Source organism: Lagenorhynchus albirostris, chromosome 17, assembly GCF_949774975.1.
Source record: "Lagenorhynchus albirostris chromosome 17, mLagAlb1.1, whole genome shotgun sequence".
In the NCBI taxonomy this organism is placed as follows: domain Eukaryota; kingdom Metazoa; phylum Chordata; class Mammalia; order Artiodactyla; family Delphinidae; genus Lagenorhynchus; species Lagenorhynchus albirostris.
Genome location: NC_083111.1, coordinates 46,354,643 through 46,381,106, shown reverse-complemented (window position 1 = coordinate 46,381,106; position 26,464 = coordinate 46,354,643). Strand labels below are relative to the sequence as shown.

Here is a 26,464-nt window from a genome sequence, read left to right as displayed (position 1 = left end):
CTTGAGTCCCTGGCGATCATACTCACTTCTGTGTTCCATGGAGCATTCTGGTCTCAGGCACAAAGCTCCCTTTCAACTCCCTACTGGTACAGTGCTGATCAGGGGATAATAGATATCAATGTCCTCTGAAAAACACAAAGTACTAAACCAACATCCTAGGTTAAAGAAATGTCTACCCAGGTTCACCTTAAATAGAAAACATTCTTAGGGAAATGATAGTATGGTTTGCCAAGGCGAGATCTGCAGTCACTTGGAGAGACACAGAGAGATTTTGGCAGTGAAAGCACGCCCTTCCACTAGAATGTTATGTGCAGTAGTTAAATTTTATTATGGTCTTTTAATCTAGTTTGAGGCAAATGAGTTTAAGCCACTATAGAGAGGTGCAATAAACATTCTTTTAAAGGATTCCTGGTAAGGTCTTATTTCCTTTGGAGTGTGGGTTTTTTGATATGCACCCAAGGGTTACTTCTGCAAAAGACAGAAATGTGGCTTGTGTGCCTTGCAAATACAAATGAGGGCTGGGGCCCAAATCGTTCCCGATCCCTTTAAACGGAAGCTCAGTCCCTTCATATTTAATAAACCTTACCTGGCTTATAGCAGAATCCTAACCTACATATTTCTGTAACTTTGTATAGGAGTTCAGTGACCATCCTTGAGCACAAATTTATACTAAAGTTCTATAGCCTCAAGCTTTGAGCTTCAGTTGTCTCAAACCTCAGTCGGGCTGAATAAGAAAAGAACAAGCCAAGAGTTGAGAGCAGAAAAAAGAGGGGAAAAAAAGGATTTGTGGGAAAGGAGCAAATGGGAAAATCACAGGGAACCTTAAATTTGGCACATGGGGTGAAGTTCCTGGAAAAAGGAAGCCCCGGTTTTTGTGCAGCAAGATGGATGACACATGTGTCTTAGCACTAACAGTGATGAGTCAGCAATAAGCTACAGGTGATGTTGGCGGCAACTGACAGTCTTGACAGTGAATGATTAAAAATACCAGAAAATTTAAAAATGAAGAGAAACAACTAATTTTGTCTTTAGTTCAGTAAAAGCCATAAGGTACTAATATATTCTTTCAAACAGGTTAGTATGTATGCCTAATAATAGGTCTCTCGGTCATTATGCATACAGTTAAATATAAGGTTGACCATCATCAGTTGATTTATTGCAATTATAAGCAGTTTTTATTATTTGTTGCTCATAAGACATGAGCTGTTTACAAAGTAATAGAAAAAACATGGGATGTAAGGGGGGAGTTTTGAAAGGGAAAAAGATTAATAATGAGATCCTGGTCATTTTTAATCTACCTTTTAAAAAATTACTGCAAATATATCCATGTAATTGAGAAAATTTATGGTTATTTGCTAATTATATCTTATGCAAATTAACGGAAGTTAAAGAAGAACTCTAAATTCTTAAAAGCATACTGTTGTAGGTCAGAGCGCAAAATCTGCTTTGCTTTATGAAGAGGGAAGGAAGAGAATAAGGATCCCTTCAATTGAGAGAGTTCTTTATTTCTTAGGCTTTTTTGCTGAGTAGCTGCTTGAAAAAGATGATCTCAGAAAAGATGGTAAAGCAAGCTGCAGAGAATCCAGAAATGGTAAGTGCTCTTATCTGTGTATATGTTTCACTTTATTTCCACCATCAGCTGACACTAAACTACACTGATGAATTCCCTGGGCCAGCAAGTCTGGTCCTCAAGGGAAGAACCCAACTGCCCAGAAGTGAGCTTCCCTGCCTTCTGGGAGCTCAGTCTTCAGAATGCAAGCCATGTTTTCCAAGGAGAAGTCGTCCTTGGATTGCTGAGAACTCTCTAATCCTATACTCTGTATCCTTGTATTTCTGCCTTCCCCCAAACGGAAGACTCCAGATTTACCACAAAAGCAGCATCATAAAGACAGGATCTTAAGAGGTCTTTAACACAGCAGCGATGAGCTTACATAAGCTCTGCAGTTTTGTCTCTAGAAAGAACTCACAGTCTCTTAAAACTTCCACTGTGCCAAATTAAAATGCCTTTAGCAGTTTGGAGAAGCCATTGAGTAAAAGAAGCTCTCAAGGCTATAATTTTTCCTCAATGTAAAATTTATTTTGTTTTTCTAGTCTTCATCTCTTCAATAAAGGCCTAATTACTCACTGAAAGTGTTGGTGCTAATAAGAGAGTTCCTGAGATTTTAAACTTTCTACTTGCCTTGTCACCATCATTAAAAAGCTTGTCCCAAATAAGATAGTACAGTTTGGTTTTAAATAAAAAAAAGATTACAAATACTAATGCTTGGTTGATATTTATAAACATAATTCTCTTGCAGAATAGTACACTGGTCTTTAAAAATACAACAGAGGGGCTTCCCTGGTGGCTCAGTGGTTGAGAGTCCGCCGGCCGATGCAGGGGACTCGGGTTCAGGCCCCGGTCCGGGAAGATCCCACCTGCCGCGGAGCGGCTGGGCCCGTGAGCCATGGCCGCTGAGCCTGCGCGTCCGGAGCCTGTGCTCTGCAACGGGAGAAGAAAATATTTGAAAACTTTCCCTAATGTTTTCATTTAATTTTAGTGTTTTATAAAAGGGTGGATAATACCATTAGTTTAACATTGATCTTTACTTGACTTAGCAGCTTTTTTCTAAGAAAAAACGTGCATTTTATACTTACTTCTCTTTCTTCTAGAACTGAAAATTTTCCCAGGGAAGATAAAATTCACTGCCCCTTGGTGTTCGAATGCTTCAAAATGTACTAGAAAGTAGCAAATCAAAGCAATGAAAGAATCAAGGATGCTTTTTTATTTTTTAATTAAGCACGTGTCTTTTCTTTTTCTTTTTTTGGCTGTGTTGGGTCTTCGTTGCTGCGCATGGGCTTTCTCCAGTTGCGGCTAGCGGGGGCTACTCTTCATTGTGGTGCGCGGGCTTCTCATTGTGGTGGCTTTTCTTGTTGCAGAGCACAGGCTGTAGACACGTGAGCTTCAGTAGTTGCAGCACACTGGCTCAGTAGTTGTGGCACGCAGGCCCTAGAGCGCACAGGCTTCAGTAGTTGCGGTGCGCGGGCTCAGTAGTTGTGGCTTGTGGGCTCTAGAGCACAGGCTCAGTAGTTGTGGCACATGGGCTTAGTTGCTCCACGGTGTGTGCGATCTTCCTGGACAAGGGATTGAACCTGAGTCCCCTGCATTGGCAGCGGATTCTTAACCACTGCGCCACGAGGGAAGTCCCAAGGATGCTCTTTTTAAAAGAGTAATAAAATCTAACCTCCTAGGCAGGAGGGACCCTCTTAGGCTCCAATTTACATATCTACATATATATATGATAAATATGTATAAACATAAATATATCATGTCATTATACATATGTGTGTGTATATATATGTAGGGAGAGAGAGAGACAGATACAGAGAGACAGAGAGAGAAAAGTAATTCAAGTAGCCCCATTAAAAGGGAGAACTACTCTCAAACGTGGTTCAGTAAAGTGTAAGCTATTTGATGCAGGAAATACTTGTACAGTGAATAGCAAAAGAGTTTGCTCTATAATAGGAGAAGGTAGTAGTCTATTTAAAGTTTTAAAGAAAAACAAGCACACTACCACATTCCTTGGATTTACACGCAAATTAAAATCTATAGTTATCCCAGTGGCTGACAGCAAAATCAGCATGGTAGTCAATAAAACTTGTACTGCTTTATCCAAATATTCAAGTTTTATTTCCACGAAGTCTTTATTTCTTCCCTTATTTTGGTTCTTAGAAAGAAAAGTTAAGACCCTTCCTCTTGAAAATTGGATGTTGTAGGAATAGTCTACATTTTAGTCTGGAATTTCATGTACAAACCCCTGGGTAGAATGAGACCCTGGAAGGGAAATAGAACAGACAGATCAGCTGTTTGAACTTCGACTAAGTTCTAGACCTCCTCACAAAGCACAATTGATGAGAACAAGTCATTTTATGGCTCTTAAAGTAGCCATATAAATGTTTGACTGTGACATTCACTCATTTTCTAGGTAAACACATAACGTCTGAACTGACACCTATCGCTTATAGAAGGCTTGTATGGACTAAGAAACAGAGGTCTCTAATTTGCAAGGCAGAATAAATTCTATAATTTGCAAGGCAGAATAAATTCTAAGATTTTGATAATTGTGAAAAATCGGGGGAAGGAAAGAGAAATTAAGAAAACTGTAACCAAATGAGCTCCATAAATAAAGCAGATGGTCCCTAGGGAGATTAAATAGTACTGTTTTATCCTGGTAAGAAGGAAGGAGTGAAAGAAGAAATTTAGTGCTAACAAAGTTAATTAGCTTAGTTAGCTTTAAGCAATGCTTTCAAAGGTAAGACTTGAACCATTTATGAAGAGATCATTAAAATTTGAAGTCAAAAATGCACTAAAGAAAAATGTAAACACCCAACAAAAAACATGTTAAATTCTTCAGACAGTATTAATTGAAAACCAGAAAGGGAAAAAGAAGTATAACATTCTTCTTAGAGCTATGCTCCTACACAAAAACCTAAATTGTTTTTTTTTATAATATTTGCTACTTGTAACTAGAACAGAATTAAAGGATTATTTTATTTGAAAATAAAGTCTATTAGTTAGGAGTAGATTTGGCTTCCTGTAACAAAAAACAAGACAAAATAAGTGTCTTGGAGAAAATAAAAGTTTGTTTCTCTCTCATCTAAAAGAAGCCAAGAAGTAGGCAGTCTGGGGCTGGGATGGTGACTCCATGATGTCACCAGAGACCTTTCTACTCTACCATCTTCAGTGGGTCTGAATCTCTAAATTGGTTTTCCGAAAAATGGCAAAGAACAGGTAGCATTCTGATTCCAGCTTGCCTCATACCTCCCATCCCCTCCCCAACTACCATTGCCATAAATATTTCTCTCTCCACTCCTCTTTCATTTGGGGCAAGATCAGACTATGCAAAAGGCCACTGGATTCAGAGATGGGTGCTTTGAAGTGTGCTTCTGCTATGTGATGAGAAGGGGAAACATCAAGGGCAGTGCTATCTGATGTCCCAAGAATGGTAGCCTTTGCATAGCTGGTCCAGTTCAGAAAACGGAAAATGTACTGACATTACAGTCATCACAAGAATGGTCTGAGCACAGCAGGAGGACAAAGTTTTAGAGAGCCAGGGGGAAGTTACTGTGCAGGAATGAAGGGTTATATCATTAACAGAAATTCTGTTGATGAGAGAGAGAGTGCAGGAATACTGCATTATGAAAAAAGGATTACCTTTTCCCCCCAACTTTCTTACCCCAGTATATAAAATATATAAAGCCTATTGAAATAAGTCAAGGAAACTGATTATATCAGAAATTGCTTAACATTTGTAGTGGGTTCTATATTATTTCATTTCTACATGGGGAGGGGGAGGGGAAGGAGACTAGGAGAGAGAAAAATTCTGGGAGGTTTCTCCCAACTTCTGTATTTCGTCACACAAGTCTACTTACAAACTGTAATGTAATATCGTAAAATAACAATAATGAAGCACATAAGATATCAGAACATTAATTTCTCATTTACCAAGACCTAATAATGATTTTTTGAAACTATTGAAATAGGCTTCAACTATATAACTATCTCTGTTGAGAATATTAACCTAAAGGAAGTCCTACGTATCCTTCAAAGCAATGTATTTCATGGCAAAATTAAGTTAAAAGATAATGCTCTTTTGCAGTGTCATGTTATTTATCCCACTTATTTTGTAATGTCCCACTCTATAGTCTCATGAATAATAAGCAATAATAAACAACTTAGTTAATTCAGCCCCTCATTCTGTCATTTACCAATGCCTATGTTTACCGTACAGTGGCTAGAAACTGAGAATCCAGCGTTAAGAAGTTTATTTGTTGAAGGAGAAAGGCAATTAGTACGGAAACATTCAGGATTACAGAGTGATAAGTTGAGATACGCACATAATGCATAGTTGTTTAATAGCTGTTCTTTTCTTTTTCTATAAGGAGGGTCTAAGAGCACTTTCCCCTAAACCCTGGCTAGGAGACTGACCTTTGTGTGCTGTGGCCTTGCCCTCTGACCTCCAGCCTCCGACCGACCGGTGTCACCCAGGGGGAGACCCAGTGAGGCTGGAGAGTGGGAGAAAATGGAGACTGGGGTATTTATTTCTCCAACTCTGTCCCAGCTGGGTCTCTGGGGTTGGCCCGGCCCGCTGTTGAGGGCCACAGCTCCTGTAGGTGACCTCTCCTCCCTGCTGCAGTGACCACTCTGGCTCCAGTGCCCGCTGCTGCCCTCGCCCCTTCAGGCCTAGAAGTGGTAAGAATTACTCCCACCCTCCCTAGCCCCTCACTGCTAGCCTCTGAGGGCTCCCACACCCCGTCACTGATTCACTTGAATCTTCCCCACACCTCCATCAGGCAGTTCCTTTTAGAAACTCCCCTCAGCTGCCCCAGGAGTGGGCCATCTGTTTTCTGCCGGGCCCCTGACCGTTATATTAAGTTTACCTTATGTGCATGAGATATATTCAAGTATTTTTAACTTCGGTTTGATTAATGATGCTTTCTGATTAATCAAAGCCCCATCTGGCTTTGGTTCAGCGTATGGATTGGAGCTCTGTGGCTTATTTGTGGATTTAGGAGTTCATTTCGTGTGAAGTCCTTTTAAAAGCTGTGTTAAATCACAAAATCCACAGGCAGCCACCAATGTTAAACATTAAGCTTCACTTCACTTTTGGGGACTCAATTTCCGCAATGCTGAGATACTGGCAAACGAAGGGGGCCTGTGCAGACGATGAGCAGGTGTCCTGCTGACTGGCAGCCTTCGGGACCATTAAGAGGATTATTGTGGAAGGAGAAATGTGCTGGTTAAATAGATTATTTGTGTGCTCGCTTCTCCGGCTGTGCTGACTGACATTTCACTAATCTGTTTAGCAGATTGAAGTTCCAGAACAAGGCAAAAGTAAAAAACACCACAGTCAACAAAGCCAGGTCTGTGAGTAAAATTATGTAATGGATATATTATAATTCTGATAAATCTGCCCGTTTTTCCCCTTTAAGTAACCAGTCATTCTACTTTTAAAGTTAAGCCAGAATTGTCTTTCACAGAAGCTCCTCCATATACGCTGGTCCGGTTGGACAACCATCACAGAAATAGTATTTTTTACCGTGGCACCCAGTTGGGCGAGGAGAAATACTTTCCTGAATTTATATATAGAAAACTTCCAAGAAGCATATGAAATTCTTCAGTAATTTTCTTCCACACTCCATACATTTTTTAAAAATCCTCTTTCTAGTTTGTATATTTTAGTTTCATCGACTTTCTGTGGTGAACTCTGTATAAAAGAACTTTTAAGTTTATAAACTACTTTTTCAAGCATTTGGGTCTGCTGTGCAGATAGCAATAACAATAAATATCATAATAGAAAGCATTAATAGACACTCATTGCCAGGCACTGTTCGAAGCACTTTTCTGTGGATTAATGCATTTATCCTTACCGTGATCCTGTAAATCAGCTGAGGAAATTGGGGCACAGAGAGTTAGGTGACTTGCTCCAGGCTGTATCAATGTATCAATGTATCAATGGCAGGAGGAAGCAGGCAATCTGATTCCAGAGCCGTGCCCTTAACTAACTCTTCCTTTCAAGGTTCAAATCCAAGTGTGGGTGAACAAAATAAAGGTAGCCTCTAAGTAGCATTTGAATGGGATTTATTATTGGTCCAGCTCCTGTCACAGAGTCTGCTGTGTATATAAAGATAGTATATAAGTACAGTATTTATAAATATATAAGGTCCTTCCTTGAGTGAATGAGCTCAGAGAAAAATTTAAAAAAGAGATTAAATGCAGAGCTGTCTCTCCTACATAATAACAGCATTTCTGGCTGCTTACATCAGAGACAGGAGGTGAGAACTCCACCAATTCCTGGCTGTGTGTCTTCAGGCAGATCAAAAAACTAAATGTGTATAAGGGACTCTTGGGGTACTTACTGAAATGCAAATTCCTGGGCCTCACCCCAAAAGATGGATTCAGTAAATCAGCATTTATAGCAAGAACTCCAATGGGAAACACTGCACCAAGCTTCAGCTTCTTTATCTGTAAAATCACTCCGTCACTTAAATTCATCCATTTCGGCAGCATAGTGACGGCACAGAGCTGTGGTTCTCAACCCTGCCTGCATATTATCTCCTGGAGAGCTCGAAACACTAATGATGGCTGGGCTGCACCCTCAAAGATTCTGATTTAACTGATCTGAGGGGCGTGGCCGTAGAATTTTTTAAAGCTCCCCACGTGGTCTAAAGTACAGCCAGGATTGGAACTATTATCCTAAAACAGTGGTTCTCAGAGTGGAGTCCCTAGACTGGAAGGGTCACCATCCCTCGGGAACTTACTAGAAATTCAAATTCTCAGGCCCCCAACTTACTGGATCAGAAACTCTGGGGTTGGGGGCCAGCAATCAGTATTTAGCAAGCCCTCCAGTTGAGTCTGATGCATGTTTGAGTTTGAGAGCCACTGTCCTAGAACAACAGACAACACAATAGTCAGCATGGGTGAGCAGCAATGCTAAAGGAGGCAAACCTCCCTCATGCTCTGAGCAGGGCCAGCATGTTGGAAGGGGGCCTGGTGTCCAATTATATTGAATTCCAACTTATTTTAGCCAACCTTTATAGAGAGCTTATCCTGAGCTAGGCACTGTTATAGTTGCTTTCCACATATAACTCATTTAATCTTCACAGCAACCCAAGTATTATTATTATCCTTGGTCTGTAGCCAAGGGAACTGAAAACACAGAAAGGTTAAGTAACTTGCCCAAGGTCACACAGCTGGTAAATGATGGAGTTAGTATCCGTACCCAAGCAGTCTTTATTTGTTATTTAACAAATAAAGTTTATTTGTTCCTTTAACCACTCTGCCATGGGGCCTCTCTATCAAGACAAATATCTCAGAGAAAAAAAAAATTTAGCTGCTCTGCCTGGTGAGCTGCCACACATTTATCTCACCAGGGCCGAAGTCCACTCTCCATGGCCCTGTCTTAGAGATTTTATAAACACTGAAAGCCAACCGTTCACTTACTGAAGGTTTGCAGCAACCGTAACTTCTTAAAATATTTTAAAATAACTATAATACTTTTTAAAACTTTGTGTGGGATGTGCACTAAAGGTTTTGGGTGAAGTTAACAATTGAAAGTCACATGTCTTTAAGAGAGGGGAAAAAGACAAGAGAGGCAGAGTTCAGGTGTTACCTGGAGAGATCCCAGTGCCTGGAAGGGTGCTCTGGACATGCATACCCCTCCATACCTGTAGAAAGCACTCTCAGCACTAACAGATGTATAGCTACCTCGGAAACAAAGCTTCTACACGATAAAGCCATTTAAAACAACCAGTGCTTAACAGATACAACCTTTTAGTTGCCTTTTTTATATTATTTTAAACTTTGGCTTTTTAACTATTATTGTTGTTATGGAAATTATTTCCTCTCATATATATTTCTAACCTCTCTGTTTACTTCGTAACAGAAAGACTATTCTAGTTTTCTGCCAAGAAAAAGCAAGATTAAGACAGCTGAAGTTGACTGTGGTTTGGGGACCATAAAGGAAGAAGGTCTTTGAAGAGAAAGTCTAACTTTTTAAAATGTTCTCAAAGGCTGTCTTGACCATGAGAGAGCTTGGGGGTTGAAAGTAGGCTTCCTACCACCAGTGGAAGAAATGTGACTCCTTCCCATTTTTTTCACATTAAGATGGACCATATTCATCAAGACTACTTCAGAACTCTGCTCATCTCAAGATTAAAGGGAAATGCAAAACGAAGTTATATAGTTTGTTTTTAGTGACTTATATGTGACAAATGGCAAATCTGAACCAATTAGTACAAAGCTCATTGGGGTTTTTTTCCCCTAAGATAGATATTTACCTGGCTTCATGAAACCTTTTATATGTTCTGATATTGCATGAATGAAAGGCTTAATATAAAACACTAAAAATGCATTTTGGGTTAAGATCTGAGGGCATGACTCATCAGCTGTGGCTCTAAGCAATGGAATCATTGAAAAAGAAATCTGGACTTCACTAATCCATCACCAGAGCAAGGAGTTGATGAAAGACCGATTTGTTTCCTTATATAATTCTGAACCTACCAATATGGATGTGCTCCAAGTAATAGGCTGCCCAGTTCTCTGTTTCTCCACTGTTGTAGTTGTAGTCTTCTTAGAATACTGAATTGAGCTCAATAGTCATGACACTATTTTGAATATTCTTATTTTGGAAACCAATGGGGCCCTGCACTTGATATCAGATACCTTAGCTTTAAAACTATGTATACCTTTTCTCTAGACTTTTTCTTATCCAGTTTCAGTTCATCATTAATTAATAGAATTATATATAGAACTAAGATTGCAGTAAGGGAGAGGGACAGAGGAATCAATATAATTAGGTAAAGTGTGATATTATAATGTTCTTTTCTAACTGGGTTGTGTAACTATATAATAAATATGAAATATATTCTAGTGAACATAGAATTTATTGATGAAAATTCTGTGAATCATTTTTTGAAGTGTAGAATCTGTTAAAGCCCTATAATATTTATAAAGCAATGTCTCTAGCCATAACTTCTAGGGCCGTAAAGTTTTATATTTTAGGCTGTAGTGGGACATTTTTGCAAGGGGGAATCATAAACATCCCAGATCACCCGTGGTGAGTGTATTAATGGGCTAGGATACATTTTCAGATTAAAATAGAAGCTTATCCTCTATTTCGCCAGTTTAGCAATAGTCAAAGTCTATTTAATAGCAAATGCCTACACTGTATAAGAATCTATTGAAGACCCTAGGAATGCAAAGAGAATTTGTATTTGGGGTGAGAAGATGCATATATTAGATTGAACCATATGTAACTGCTGTTTTGTAGGTCAAAAATAGTTGAATGTTACCCATTTCATATGTTGCAACTTGACACATAATTGCGAGTAATCCAAGACAGCATGGAGTAGGTGTCCAATGTGTAGTGTGGACCTGTGTGTCATAGGAAGTTGGTGGGTGGGGTGAGTCAGGAAGGCCTGAGGGGAAGAGGGACTTTGAAGAAAGAGTAGAGACAAGTAGAGGCAGAGATGGGGGCACACATGTAAAAGGAAAGGATAGACACTGATGGGACAGTGAGTACAGTGTTTAGGGAAGGATAAGCAACTGTGCTAGCAAAGTTTGAGATTAAGGGAGTGATTAGGAGATAAGAGGAAAGAGGGATCAGTATATATGCGTACACGGCTGCAGCATCCCTATAATATAATAGAGCGATTTATCCCCATTTGAAGATGGCAAAAATTGAAACGTTGAATTTAATAGTTTTTTTTCCAAGACATTGAGATTATCATCAATATCAGAATAATACAAGTGAAGAAAAATACAAGTGATGAAGTACATTCCACAGTATATAACATGAAGAATAAAGGAACTGAGAGAGCAGAAAATAAAATTCCTCAGCAGCTATGCAAGAGAAGAAGGGGCTGTTAGCCCCTTTGGGGGTTACTGGGCCTTTCTCTAGATGGCGTTGGGAGTTTCAATCACTTGTGGATTGAAGCACTTCCATCGTTGAGTAAAAAGCCTAAGTTCCACCTGTCAGAGCGTCCTGCCCTGCTGCAGCCTCCGAGAGAAGGTGGAGAGTGAGACCCCGTCTCTGCTGGGGGTGATGCCTTCACTCTTCAAGTGCTGTTACTGGGTCGGGACCTTCCCAACAGCACAGCCATCCAGCAGGGGAGAAGACATCATGCAGGGCGTGAGTTATAAAGGTAGGCAACGGTTGAATTCCTTCAAGTAACTCCTAAGGGGTGCGACATGGCTTTGCAAATTAGCATATGGTTTAATCTATAGATTCACCCCTCATGGTCCCCACTCAGCCAGATCTTCTCCTGCTACATCTACATTCACCAACATCACTTCTCTCCACGTGTAGACACATGTATTCGTTTCTGCTGAGGTTTAAACTCCTAAAATAACTGTCATAAGCACTCTGCCCGGGGGCAAACACACTTGGGTTTCAAAATTTCACAAAAATAATTATGAGAAAAAAAGGACAGAGATGATTAAATTGTAGTTAGGCCCAGAGGTCCGAGCCCCTTTGCGTCCCATGGAGGGAAGCACGCGCGGGCTTTGTTTGATGAGCTGACGTGCTTGCCAAAGCCACCAGTATGTGGTGAGCTTATGGCTTGCACAGGTCCCCATGTGGACAATCGGGAAGCAAATTTTATGTGAAATATGTAAACTAGAAATTATCTTACGTTCCCCCTCAGAGTGATTTTAAGAAGAGCTAAGGGATCTTAATTTGCAGAAAACCAAATAGGTTACCCGGACAACTGCTCTACAGACCCCATCAAATATGTGCTCATGTGGACAGATGGAAAACCCGTTAGGAAGTACAGCCAACTCTGTGTTCCCACATTTCCAGGAGAGAAACCACATTTGGTGCAAGAGCAGTGCAAAACCACTAGGGTCAGTGCCTTTAAATCAACTGAATGTCTAACCTCTTCTAAAATATTACACAAGGAAAGCCCATATGGTTAGCTAGAGACGACCCTACAAAACGTACATGTGCTGGGCTTCCCTGCTGGCGCAGTGGTTGAGAGTCCGCCTGCCGATGCAGGGGACACGGCTTCGTGCCCCGGTCTGGGAAGATCCCACATGCCGCGGAGCGGCTGGGCCCGTGGGTCATGGCCGCTGAGCCTGCGCGTCCGGAGCCTGTTCTCCGCAACGGGAGAGGCCACAACAGTGAGAGGCCCGCATATCGCAAAAAAAAAATTTTGTGAAGATGAAAATGAAACCACAGGATCAGTGTTTTGAGAGAAAGAGAGTGGAATTGAGGCCAGTTCTGATAAAATTCACTTCCTGGAGTATATTTCAAGACTAAAAAGATGTGCTTTGCTTCTGTCTGAATGATCACCAGGAGTTTGTTGTGAGACTAAGATGAGAGTTAAGATCCCTCAGCCTAAAATTTCCATTTGGTTTGAGCCCCTGGGGTGAGCTAAGTGTCATTCTAGGGCTGAAGCGGACCCTTGAACAACACAGATTGCTGGAATCTTCTAAACTGCTTGTTATCTGGACCAAGAAGACATCTCAGAGCCTTCTGGGATCAGTCTGAGCCCTTCCTTGGCTTTTCTTTGGCCAGATGTAACAATCCCTGAACTAGCGTGGTTTCTAAGGAGTGAGAATATTAAAGGGTTAGAAAGGAAACCCAGTGCTAGAAAGGAATAGAAAAAGGCAAAGCTGGCCTGGACCTTCCCATGTTATCTCCTTTTACCCTTCCTTGTCCGTTTCTGAAAAAATTTACAAACCTTTGACTTGATGAGTTTCTGGTGCTTGTTTTGAAGTATAAAGGAAATGATCAAATATATGGACATCATAATTTCTTAGGCACTTTGCAGAGTCTTCATGGATGTTTTCTATGATACGCAACAGTGCTGTCTGGGCAATCAATTCTTAGGTGGTTTGGAATCCAAGTTCTCACATAATCCTACACCCCAAGTAAGATGACCCATCACATGCCTAATAGCTCATATCTCATCACTCAATGATTTTGAGATCTGGTGGACACAGGCATAACTTCTCATCAAAGAGCCCCTGTAACCCAGATGCCCAGACATAGTCTCGGCAAGATAGTCTGATTTCTGCCTAGTGATGGTACACTGGCTACTCAAAGACTCTTAGCCTATTAAGGGAACTCAGAAGTGATGCATGAAATTTTTCTACCGTTTTCTTGAAATACTTAAGTACCACAAAGGATGAGAGGCATGATAGTGGAGTGGAAGATTACCCCTCTGACTTGAATTCTGAGTTTGCTTCTGCTTTGAGATAGTAATGAGTTTAGGCAATTTACCTACGTGGCCCTTAGTTTTCTCATCTGCAAAATTAGTTAAGAGCCTACATGTGTGCTGCTTTCTTGTTTTGTTTTGTTTTGTTTTGTTGGTCAACTTGGTTAATGTGGGAACTATGTTTCCCAGTGCCCCCTCTCCGGTATGATTCCAGTTTAAAATGAGCACAAGGAGGACTTTCCAGGAGAATTGGGAGACAGAGCAAGGCAGAGGCCATTATCTTCCGACAGTCTTTTCACAATCAGATACAGTGACATGGAAAGGCAAGTTCCTGGCAGTTTCTGGCATGTCCTTGTCCCCCTCCACTTCATGTCCAGTCCTTCTTGCCTTCTAGCCCCGCTGAGCAACACAGCAGAGGCCCACCACCAGATGCTTGGTGGGGGACTCACACAGCAGTAGCTGGCTGCACAGAGGCATCAGGTCCTAAAGATCCCTTTTGTGGTCCCACTTCAGCGGGCCCCCTCAGGCAGACTAGTTTGTAACTTTTTATATAAGCCTCCAGCATCTCCTTCCAAACCTTCACTTCCTGGACTCCTCCCCCAGTTGTGTGAGACGGAATGCCTGCAATAAATCCACTATCCTGTCACACAGATGTTCTCCCTCCCTGACTGAACCCACCTCTCACCAGTCACAGTTAAAGGCTTTGCAAAGCAATGCATTTGCTTAAACCTTTGCAAAAGGTTTTCCCTTGCTAACAATCAGTTACTTTATTTTTGGAAGGGAAGGTTAACTAGAGCTAGGCACTATATACATTCCCATCACATACATTATTTCATCTAACGTATGTGTGAAACCCTGTGTGGTTCTGCCATGTGTGGGTAAATGCAAAGAAAAATAACAAATTGGGTTTTCAGCAAGTAGCCAAGCTCGTTCCTTATTCCCGAGGGGTCTAGCTGTTATTATTATTACTATTTTTTGCGGTACGCGGGCCTCTCACTGTTGTGGCCTCTCCCGTTGCAGAGCACAGGCTCCGGACGCGCAGGCTCAGCGGCCATGGCTCACGGGCCCAGCTGCTCCGTGGCATGTGGGATCCTCCCGGACCGGGGTACGAACCCGCGTCCCCTGCATCGGCAGGCGGACTCCCAACCACTGCGCCACCAGGGAAGCCCCTAGCTGTTATTTTAACTCCAGAAATTCAAGGAGACCTATGATGTTTTCTTTGCAATTAACAAAAGACAAGAGATGTCTTTCTGAAAGATTTGCTTGATACTTCATTTCCAATTGTACTGTCTGCTGAAGGAAAATTTTCCTTAGTTTTGCAAATACAATACTTGACGCACATACATGATTCATTTTTTTTTTGGTGGTTTAAATGCTTAAACTGTTGGAGAACTGAAATGAACCTAACTCTGGCATAGATAAATATATGCTACCTATCTCTAATACTGTGACATGCTCACTCCATGGTTATGCCTTGAGAGCTCTCAGTGTCGTTAAAAACACCTGATACTTGTTAGCCTGGTGTAGACTAGAGACTGGGGGAAGCCAAGCTTTCTGGGAGCATGTCTCCCTCTGATGGTCATTCGTTAGTACTACCAAAAACTGGAATGCCTTCTGGGAAACAGAGCTCAAAACCAAGAAATGCCCTTTCCTTTGTAGATAATGGTGTGTTTTTTAAACACCTCTCCATTCCAACACATCTCTTTCTACTGAGACAACTGGTTACACTGGGGTGGTTGCTAGATCACTCTGAGTCTCTTCTTATAAGCGTTCTATTACAAAGTGGGTTTTTTTTCTGTTTAAAAAATTGAGGTATAGTAGATATATAAGTTACAGATGTACAACACAGTGATTCACAAATTTTAAAGGTTATACTCCATTTATATTACAAATGTTATTTATCAAATATTGGCTATATTCCCATGTTGTACAATATATCCTTGTAGCTTATTTATTTTAACAATCTTTTTGAAAGACTTTTCTGCATTTTCTAAGACTGAAAAGGAATGTATAATCAAGATGGCCAAAACCCTTCTTTTCTTTAAACAGAAGAAAACCTCCTTAGAGAAAATTCTATGCCAAGCAAATATTTTCTGTCATTCTTTCATTCTTTCCTCCTGTGGTTGTATCTGACACAGTGGCTCTTAACCCTGACTGCACATTAGAATTCTCTGAGCACCTTTAAAAACTATGGGTGTTGGGCCACACCTCCAAACAATTCTGACTTGGTCTCGGCTAGGGTGTTGGTATTTTTAAAGTCCTGTAGTGACTGTAATGTGCTGCCAGGGCTAAGAACTGCTAAGCTAGTAATCTTGAGTACCAACTATGTGCCACTCATTGTGGTGGTGCTGAGGATTTGATGGCAGGGACATAATTCAGCCACACTGACCTTCTGACATCACTATTCCCAGGCCACACATGCTGTCCCCTCTGTCTGAAACACTCCCCCTGTTTGTTGTATAATTAATTCCTCATCCTGTGTATCTCAGTTAAATATCACTTATTCAAAGGCATTGCTGCCCTTCCATCTAAATTAGGTCCTGGACAGTTTGCCCTCATATAACATCTGTCTTCTTTTACTTCATAACACTTATCCCAGTTATAATTACAGGTGTTCCTCCCTGTTGGAACTCTCACAATCAGAACTCAGGACCAAACAGATTTTGGTAATGAGGAAGAAAAGGTAGATTTACCTGAAGGAAATGGAGTTTCAGCTTCAGGGCTCTTGCAGTGGGCTGAATAACATTCCCCTAAAGGTGTCTATGGCCTAATCCGCAGAATCTGTGACTATGTTAAAAGGACTTTGGACATGGTAAAAAGGACTTTGCAGATGTGATTAAAATTAAAGACCTTGAAATGGAGGGACTGTTCTGGATTATCCAGATGTGCCCAACATAATCCAAGGGTCCTTATAAAGAGGCAGGAGGGTCAAAGAGAAGATGCAAGGTTGGAAGCAGAGGTCAGAGAGCTGAAAAGATGCTAAGCTGCTGATTTTGAACATGGAGGAAGGGGCCATGAGCCAAGGATTGTAGGTGGCCTCTAGAAGCTAGAGAAGGCAAGGAAACGGATTCTCAGAGCCTCCAGAAGGAAAGCAGCACTGCTTACACTTAACGGTCTCTATATTTTTTTCAGATCAAACAAAAGCAGTAGTTCATGAAGGTGGAGAGATTCATTTGAACAGAAGTAACAGAACAGGCTCTTGGATTGTTTGATAAACGAATTAATGAAAAGGAGGTAACTGTATGAACACACTAGGAGAAGGCTGAAATTCTTTGCTGATTTGACACAATTTACAGGCATCAATGAAGATATAATAAACTTAACACACAACCTCAAGGAGGACGTCAATGACAAATTGGTTAATAAATGTCATCAATTCAAAGAGCATTTAATATTTATGATTAGACACTGCACAAGAAAATGTGAAATGCCTGAAATTTTTTTTAAATTAATTAATTAATTTTTGGCTGCGTTGGGTCTTCATTGCTGCGCATGGGCTTTCTCTATTTGCGGCGAGCAGGGGCTACTCTTTGTTGTGGTGCGCGGGCTTCAGTAGTTGTGGCTCACAGGCTCTAGAGCGCAGGCTCAGTAGTTGTGGCACATGGGTTTAGTTGCTCTGCAGCATGCGGGATCTTCCCGGAACAGGGCTCGAACCCGTGTCCCCTGAATTGGCAGGCAAATTCTTAACCACTGTGCCACCAGGGAAGTCCCTGAAATCTTATTCTTATGTGAAAGAGATGTGATAGAGGTTTTCTCAAATTTGACAATAATCCTAAACATTTACATGACATTTCCAGGAGCAAACTGTTAGACTGAGTAGTAGCCATTGAATGGAAGGACTTGAGACCCCCTAGAGGGTGGCTTGGCTGAGCGAGTATGCTAGAATTCAGGGGAGGGAGGACCACTGTGCAGGTCAAGTCTTCTTGGCTGTAGGACTGGAGTTGTTGGTTAAGCCGAAAAAAAAAAAAGTTTCCAGTAAATGAACTTCCCACGACCTGCCACCTTTTTAGTTCGGGCTGGACGCATGTTGCATTTCGTCTGGGAATTCTAAAAAGTGCGATGTAAGTATTCAAACCCTTTTAGAAAAAAGCTCAGGGTCATATTTTAGAATTAGAGCAGCCAGTCGGTAGTTGCTATTACTAATACATCAATTTGGATTATAGAGAAGACTTACCTAAATTAGGCCAGCAACTATTAATTGATGCCTACAGCTCTTGGTAAAACTGTCCTTGCCTTTGAAGCCTGCATTTAGCTTAGGGGTGGGATGTTTCTTTAGAAAAAGACGTGAAAAATGCAAAATGATCCTGGACTCAAATCGATGAAACCTCTTTCAGTTGTCTTTCTCTTCTCCCCCGTCGCAGTTTTGGTACTTTGCCTAGTTCACCGCGGAATCACTGAGTTTCTGATTCAGAGCCGGCAGAGCCGCCGTGCGGGCTTCCTGCCTCCAGGAGGAGCACCAGCCGCGGCGCAGTGAAGCCGCTCTGGCCAGCTGGGGCCCTGACTCGTCTCAGTGGTCAGCCCTTCTCCTCCGCCCGCCGCCGCAGGCGTCGCTGCCGCCGGGAAGGTGTTGCCGCTGTTACCGCTGCTCGGCCGACTCGAAGGTACCTGGGCCTCGGCCCGCGAGCGGCCTCCGGACGGAAGCCACTGACACCTCTCCCGCCAGCCCCGGAGCACTGGAAAGCATCGGCCCGGGGCCTGGCTGCAGGGAACCAGACCCGTGGTGGTGCGACGGGTGGCTTCCTGGCGGGTCTGTGCCGCTCGCGAGAGCTGGGAGGGCCTGCGAGGGTTCTGGGGGTTTTGTGGGTAAAGGCTGCGCGGTCGGCCGCGGCGGGCGGAGTTGGGGCGGGCGTGCTCGCGGGGCTTCGCAAGGTCGGAGGTCCGAGCCGAAGCCCGCGGCCGGCTTCTAGGCGTCGGGCCCGAGAAGGTGCGCTGTGTCTTGCGTTGGCATAGATAGTACGTGGCCGTTTACTAGGGGCCCGTAGTCTAGGCGTAAACAGAAGCTGCTGAGGGGTGAGTGGACTGTCCCGATGGCACACGACCCCGGGTGTCCGGGTTAAAAGACAGCATTGCCTCTTATTCACATGCAATGCTGGAAGCAGATTGTCTTCCAGTACAGTGCTCTGCCTCGAGAAAAACACGTTTATTCTTCAGAACGGTCCACAGTGTTCAGAATTGGCTACAGAACATAACGAGGTAAAAAAATATACCATCGAATAGTAACCCTTCTCACTCTTTAAAAAATGACGGTGGTACCAAGGAGCTCCTAGCTTAAAGAGCTGTATTATCAGTGATGTAGAAATTATAGTAATAGCTCTCTTCAGTGCTTACTATATGTCATTGTGCTGGGTGCTTTAAAACCTAGTACCTTTATTTAATCCTTGTAGCAACCGTAGGAAGTACCATTTCCATTTTACAGGTAAGGAAACTGAGGAACAGAGTCTGAATTTACTTGTCCGAGGTCAGACATCTAGTAAAGGGTGAGATGGGATTTGAACCTCATTCATCTCCCTTACTCCAGTGCTTCTACTTGTTACCTATCCAAACATGTTCCCTAAGACTTTTATTTGCTTATTAATTTGACTTGAATCAGCTTGAACTGATTTCTCTCAGGTTTAATTTTCATGGCTAAATGCAAGAGTCCTGTACCAACTTATTTTTAGTTTAAAAGGAGTTTAGGGCTTCCCTGGTGGCGCAGTGGTTGAGAGTCCGCCTGCCGATGCAGGGGACACGGGTTCGTGCCCCGGTCCGGGAAGATGCCACATGCCACGGAGCGGCTGGGCCCGTGAGCCGTGGCCGCTGAGCCTGTGCGTCCGGAGCCCGTGCTCCGCAACGGGAGAGGCCACAACAGTGAGAGGCCCGCGTACCGCAAAAAAAAAAAAAAAAAAAAAAAAGGAGTTTAATGAGAAAAATGTTTACTCATTAAGGAGAATAGTGATAATAAAGTTAAGCATGAACTAGGGCCCTCACCACTCTGATGCACTTTGATTTGAAGTAGAGTTGGATTTATTCGATTGTTAATGAGCTTCATTACTTTTCTTCATTATTTGCATTTTGATACCATTTGTAGTGAGTTCACTTTGCCTTTGCAATATTATGTACAGTAGTGTTGAAGGGAAATGAAAGATTTTTCAATGACAGAAAGTTAATATTTTAGAGGATGTAGGAAAGACTGAAGTAAAAAGGAATTAAGAGGTTTGGGGCATGTTATTTAGAGCAGATTGTGTTACTATATGGAGGAGAAAGATTTCCAGTTTCTGTCAATGTCAGAAGGGAAATGGTATTTCCATTTGTGGAAAGAAGTTAGATACTGTAGTGTCCTAAACACTTAGCCTTATCAGGATTTAAGAGTTTGCATATTAAGCATTCCCGCAGCAAATGTACACTGAGTGCCTCCCAGGGCCAAGCACTGTTCTAAGCATTGGGGATGCAAGAGGAACAAAAGAAAACAGCATTCTTGTCCTCCGGGAGGTAACATTCCACTGGAGGAAGGTGGGGATGGAGACAGTAAATAAAATACTTTATAAAAATTAAAATATATCCAGTCAGATGGTAACAGTTGCTTAGAAAAAAAATAAAGCAGTGAAGAGGGATAGGGAGCACCAGAGAAGGAGCAGAAGCAGTTTTTTTTGTTTGTTTTTGTTTTTAACATCTTTATTGGAGTATAGTTGCTTTACAATAGTGTGTCAGTTTCTGCTTTATAACAAAGTGAATCAGTTATACATATGTTCCCATATCTCTTCCCTCTTGCGTCTCCCTCTCTCCCACCCACCCTCCCTATCTCACCCCTCTAGGTGGTCACAAACCACCTAGCTGATCTCCCTGTACTATGCAGCTGCCTCCCACTAGCTATCTATTTTACGTTTGGTAGTGTATATATGTCCATGCCACTCTCTCACTTTGTCACAGCTTACACTTCCCCCTCCCCATATCCTCAAGTTCATTCTCTAGTAGGTCTGTGTCTTTATTCCTGTCTTACCCCCAGGTTCTTCATGACATTTTTTTTTCTTAAATTCCATATATATGTGTTAGCATACGGTATTTGTCTTTCTCTTTCTGACTTAACTTCACTCTGTATGACAGACTCTACGTCTATGCACCTCATTACAAATAGCTGAATTTCATTTCTTTTTATGGCTGAGTAATATTCCATTGTATATATGTGCCACATATTCTTTATCCATTCATCCGATGATGGACACTTAGGTTGTTTCCATCTCCGTGCTATTGTAAATAGAGCTGCAGTGAACATTTTGGTACATGACTCTTTTTGAATTATGGTTTTCTCAGTGTATATGCCCAGTAGTGGGATTGCTAGGTCATATGGTAATTCTATTTGTAGTTTTTTAAGGAACCTCCATACTGTTCTCCATAGTGGCTGTACCGATTCACATTCCCACCAACAGTTGAAGAGTGTTCCCTTTTCTCCACACCCTCTCCAGCATTTATTGTTTCTAGATTTTTTGATGATGGCCATTCTGACCAGTGTGAGATGATATCTCATTGTAGTTTTGATTTGCATTTCTCTAATGATTAATGATGTTGAGCATTCTTTCATGTGTTTGCTGGCAATCTGTATATCTTCTTGGGAGAAATGTCTATTTAGGTCTTCTGCCCATTTTTGGATTGGGTTGTTTGTTTTTTTGATATTGAGCTGCATGAGCTGCTTGTAAATTTTGGAGATAAATCCTTTGTCAGTTGCTTCATTTGCAAATATTTTCTCCCATTCTGAGGGTTGTCTTTTGGTCTTGTTTATGGTTTCCTTTGCTGTGCAAAAGCTTTGAAGTTTCATTAGGTCCCATTTGTTTATTTTTGTTTTTCTTTCCATTTCTCTAGGAGGTGGGTCAAAAAGGATCTTGCTGTGATTTATGTCATAGAGTGTTCTGCCTATGTTTTCCTCTTAAGAGTTTGATAGGGTCTGGCCTTACATTTAGGTCTTTAATCCATTTTGAGTTTATTTTTGTGTATGGTGTTAGAGAGTGTTCTAATTTCATACTTGCACCTGGCCAGTTTTCCCAGCACCACTTATTGAAGAGGCTGTCCTTTCTCCACTGTACATTTCTGCCTCCTTTATCAAAGATAAGGTGACCATATGTGCATGGGTTTATCTCTGGGCTTTCTTTCTGTTCCATTTATCTTATATTTCTGTTTTTGTGCCAGTACCATACTGTCTTGATTACTGTAGCTTTGTAGTATAGTCTGAAGTCAGGGAGCCTGATTCTTCTAGCTCTGTGTTTTGTTCTCAAGATTGCTTTGGCTATTCGGGGTCTTTTGTGTTTCCATACAAATTGTGAAATTTTTTTGTTCTAGCTCTGTGAAAAATGCCAGTAGTAGTTTGATAGGGATTGCATTGAATCTGTAGATTGCTTTGGGTAGTAGAGTCATTTTCACAATGTTGTTAAACCCAATAAAGAAAAAGAAAGAAGTCTTTTCTTATGCAACAATTAAACTAAAGCAGATGTCTCCTAGCAATAATGGATGCCAGGAAGCAGTGGAGTGATAGCCTCAAAGTGCTGAGGGAAAGTAAGCATCAGCTACAATCTTGTAATCACATGAACTATCATTCAAAAATATACTCAAAGTCGCTTTAAAATTTCCAAAGACTGAAAGAGTTTACTACTCACGGATCCTCATTAAAGGACTGAAGGATGAACTTCAGTCAGAAGAGTGAATCTACAGGCATGGGATTTTTTTAAAAAGAGTGGTCTGATTGATAAAATGTTGATAATTTAGTTAACCATTCTTTTAAAAATTGTTTTTTTTTTTAAAGGTAAAATTAAACTCTAGACAACAATCATGAAATGGAATGTTCTGTAGTGGTTATAGTGGACTCAGAATAAAATTTCTGGATAATTTTAGACTTTGAGAATAAGAAAAATTATTAGCATGTATGTCAAAATAACATTTGTTAGTAATCCTACATTCAGGTGGAATAGGGAATGGCAAATAATTGTTACTATGAAGACTAAATTTCGGAAACTTGCCATACAAGATACCAAAAACTATTATAAAGCCAGAGTAATTAAGACAGTGTGAAATTGACACATATATGTCCCATAGACTGTGGGAACAGAATAGAGATACACATAAACAGAAATTTGTTATATGTTAGAGCCACATTGTCCAGTAGCTACGACTACATAAGGCTTATTTAAAATTTAAATGTATGGTACCTAGCATTAATAACTGCAACACTGGCTCTCAGCAGTCTGGTGTTCTCATATTTAGTGCTATTTTAAAGTATTTTTGAAGATATATCTTTGTGGGGTTTGGGGATATTTTTTAAAACCGTATGTATATATGCCTTGGGACATAGCCAGGGAATTATATTTTCTAATTTCAAACTGAATGGTGCTACATGTGTTTTAAAAACACTTCTCTTCTGTATTTCCATTATCTCGAGAGGAGAAAGAAAATTGTCACATCAAATCTGTTGTAAAAATAATCCTAACTAATTCAGAAACTTTCCAAATAAGCAAAATTTAAAATTGAGAGTACTGAAATTGATTGAGATATCCCTGATGAAATTAAGAGATGGCAAATTGGAAATGTTTTCTCTGACACAGCTAAAAGCTCATTAGCAATAATAAGATTGCAGTTTCTGCAAAAATAAAGAAGTAATTAAAAGAAGAGAGGGACCTCAAAGAAGAGATCAAACGATTTGAAGATGGAGTCAGAAGATGTGGAATTATATTACCATTATGTTGCCTCAAGTTAATATAGAGAGATTTTTCAGCAGCTGGAAAAATTTGCACAAAAATATGCTCACAACTCATTTGCAGTGCTAGTAATGCATTTGTAAAATTATGCTGTCAGAAAAAATCAAATTCATTTTTCGTTTTCAATTTTTTGGGATTCTTGCCATTTTTATTACTTCATGGGGTTTATTTTTAGATAATATTTCACTTTATTTTTCTGCTGCATTGTATTAGGATGATAGTGTATGCCCACTTATATTTTTATCAGTTCATATTTTTATTTGATGCTCTGAAATTTTTATTTGATGCTTATTAATGTTTTTGAGGTGTATTGAACATTTAATTTTACTTGTTAAAACATGAATTCTGAATTTAAAAAAATAAAATAACCAGTATTAATGCTAATGTTTCCATATTATATAAAATAAGTATTGAAATATCCATACTTTCATTTTGCTTTAATATTTCATTTCTAGCTAACATGTGCCTGCTATGGAAGGGGGTAACAAATATTGGTTTATTATTTCTAAGTAATTCCTACTTCTTAGACATCAAAAGACTTTCAAGAAGTAGTCATATGAACATGGTTTCCCTTTTTTGTGTGTGTGTGAGGTTTTTTTTTGAAAGTTTTTCAGCTTTATTTGAAATCAGTAGTAGACAAAGTAAAACAACATTTTATTATTTTCACCTAGAAGATTAACAAAGGTCAGTCTCACCATGTTGATGAAGAGTCACTATCTCTCTTTTTTTTTTTGGTGTTTCATGTAACTTTTTAAGAAATTTTATTTTATTGAAGTATAGTTGATTACAATGTGTTAGTTTCTGGTGTACAGCAGAGTGATTCAGAGTGATTATACACATATATATACATTCTTTTTCATATTCTTTTCCATTATGATTTATCATAGTATACTGAATATAGTTCCCTGTGCTATACAGTAGGACCTTGTTATTTATCTTTTTAGTGTAGTTATAGTCTGTGGCTACCTTCCGTGGGTGTCTTCATTCCTGTTGTCACCATTTAGACCTTACGTATGCTAATTTCCAGACTCCACTGAACGTATGTTTGAATGCATACTTTACATTACAGTTATACCATACATTCATTTAACCATAAAAGTATGAAATGAGCACTTAGTTTGCAGTAGGCACTGCTAGACACTGTGGATCATGTTATCAAGACAGGCAAGCTCCTGCCCTCAAAGAACTTATTTTCAAATGGAGATATACAGGAAATGATTAACCAAATAAGCAAATAGTAAAATTATAGATTGTGGTAAGAACAGGAATGAAGTAAACAGGGTGATGTGAGAAGTAAGTTGTGGGGATAAGTACCTTTGAGCTGAGACCTGAGTGCTGAGAATGAGCCAGTTAAGTGAAGATCTATCTTCACTTAAGAGGAAGTACATTCCCGTAGAGGGGAGAGTAAGTGCAAAGGCCCTAAGGTAGAAAAGAGCTTCAGGGAGCATGAAGGAGGCAGGCGGGGCTAGAGTATAGAGAGCAAGAAGCGGGGATGGTGAGAGCTAAAATTGGGGAGGTAGGCAGGAGCGAAATCATTCAGGGCTTTTGTAGGCCATGGTAAGGGTTTTAAATGTTATCTTAAATGTGCTGGGTTGCCATCGACTTATTTAAAGCAGAGGAATGACATGAAGTGATTCGTGTTTTTGAAAGATTTTGTTTACATGTGGAAAATGAATTGTAGAGGGGTGAAGGTATAAGTGGAGAATGGTTAGGAGTTTATTGGAGTAGGCTAGATAAAAGGTCATACTTGGACCATGGGAATCACTAAAAAGTTTTTTTTAGCTTGGAAGTGATGTTCACAAAGAATGAAATGAGAAAATGAACATGGCAACCTAGTGTAGATTGACTGGGATGGGGGTGATAGGGGAGAGAACGAGACTGAGAGACCAATTGGGAAAGCATTGGAAAACTTCTCATATAAGGTTGTTTGTCAGACTGCAAAGTAAGAGTTGAAATAGTATAAATGGAAAGGAAAAAATTTGAGAGACAACGAAAGAAGAGTTGACAGGACTTTGTGTCTGATTCAGTGTCAGGAGAAAAGAAGGCATCAAGGATGGTGATTAGAAACGTGGTTTACTAGAGTCCCATCTGTATATCTTGCCTTCACCTCAACATCATATCTGCGTACACACACACACACACCAACAAAAACTCTGTACCACTGACAGAAATTTGGAAGTGTTTCTGTTGGGGGGTGAGCAGTGTGGAGTGTTGGGTGTTAGATGTGATGCAGAAGTGGAAGCAAGATATCCAGATGGGTCTGTGTATAGAACTGCCCTGTGTACTCACATTCCAGTGTACAGTACTGTTACTATCTCTTTCGATTTCTCTGCTCACTCTGCCCTTTCAGAGCACCAGATTCTTAAGAATTGCCTCTGAGCTCCTGCAGGGCAGAAATCTTTTTACCTGTTGTTACCAAGATGGGGAAATACTTTTGCCCTTAATTCAGGCTGAATTTCTTTAAGGGGAGCTATCACTAGGAAACTAAGCAAAAAATCTAGCATTTTATATTTATATATTGCATTATAGTTTTCAAAGTCCTTTTGTAGATAGGGCAGATATTATTATCCCAATTTTACAAATGAGGAAACCAAGGCTCTTAGAGACTGACTGCTTAAGATCGTACCGTAGAAAATGGCAGTTAGGACCTAAGATGCAAATCTTTTGATTAATATGTAGCCCTCAGTGCCTATCATAAAGAATAGTTCTTGATAAATTCACAGAGCAAAAATCTCTTGATTCAAGTCTTTAGGTCTGCTTTTACTGTTTATAGCTTATGATCACCTAACTGGTTAGGTTTCTAGCTTCAATCTTACCTAGATTGAGAGGGAAGTGGTACCTTTAGGTTAGCAGAACCCTGACACTGAAATCTGATAGAATTCTTCATTTTTTCTGGAAGTTATTTTTTAGTCTTTTATCCAGTTGTCAGTCCCCTTAGGCCTTCCCCTCTGACCTTACACTTACACACATTGACTTTGCTTCTATATGTCATGGTCCTCTGGATGGGGAAGGCACCTTCTTCCCTGGTGGAAATGGGAGTGATCCTTAGA

General features: G+C 40.6%; 2 protein-coding genes across 10 annotated transcripts in view; both read left to right on the top strand.

The window, feature by feature from the left end:
- Positions 1-10,361, top strand: part of SNX31 (sorting nexin 31) — a 63,901-nt gene extending 53,540 nt beyond the window's left edge. Inside the window, exons 12-14 of the mRNA XM_060127861.1 lie at positions 1,514-1,591; positions 6,844-6,900; positions 9,423-10,361. Coding sequence (XP_059983844.1) covers positions 1,514-1,591; positions 6,844-6,900; positions 9,423-9,515 — 228 coding nt within the window. The 3' untranslated portion in view covers positions 9,516-10,361. The remainder of the gene's footprint in view (positions 1-1,513; positions 1,592-6,843; positions 6,901-9,422) is intronic.
- A 7,885-nt stretch (positions 10,362-18,246) lies between these two features.
- ANKRD46 (ankyrin repeat domain 46) overlaps positions 18,247-26,464 on the top strand; it is a 69,010-nt gene continuing 60,792 nt past the window's right edge. For 5 of the 9 annotated variants that reach the window (XR_009536322.1, XR_009536321.1, XR_009536323.1 and 2 more), the window contains exon 1: positions 18,247-18,299. The gene's annotated coding sequence lies outside the window, so the exon portion shown is untranslated. The other 4 variants (XM_060127440.1, XM_060127441.1, XM_060127442.1 and 1 more) reach the window with 4 other exon arrangements.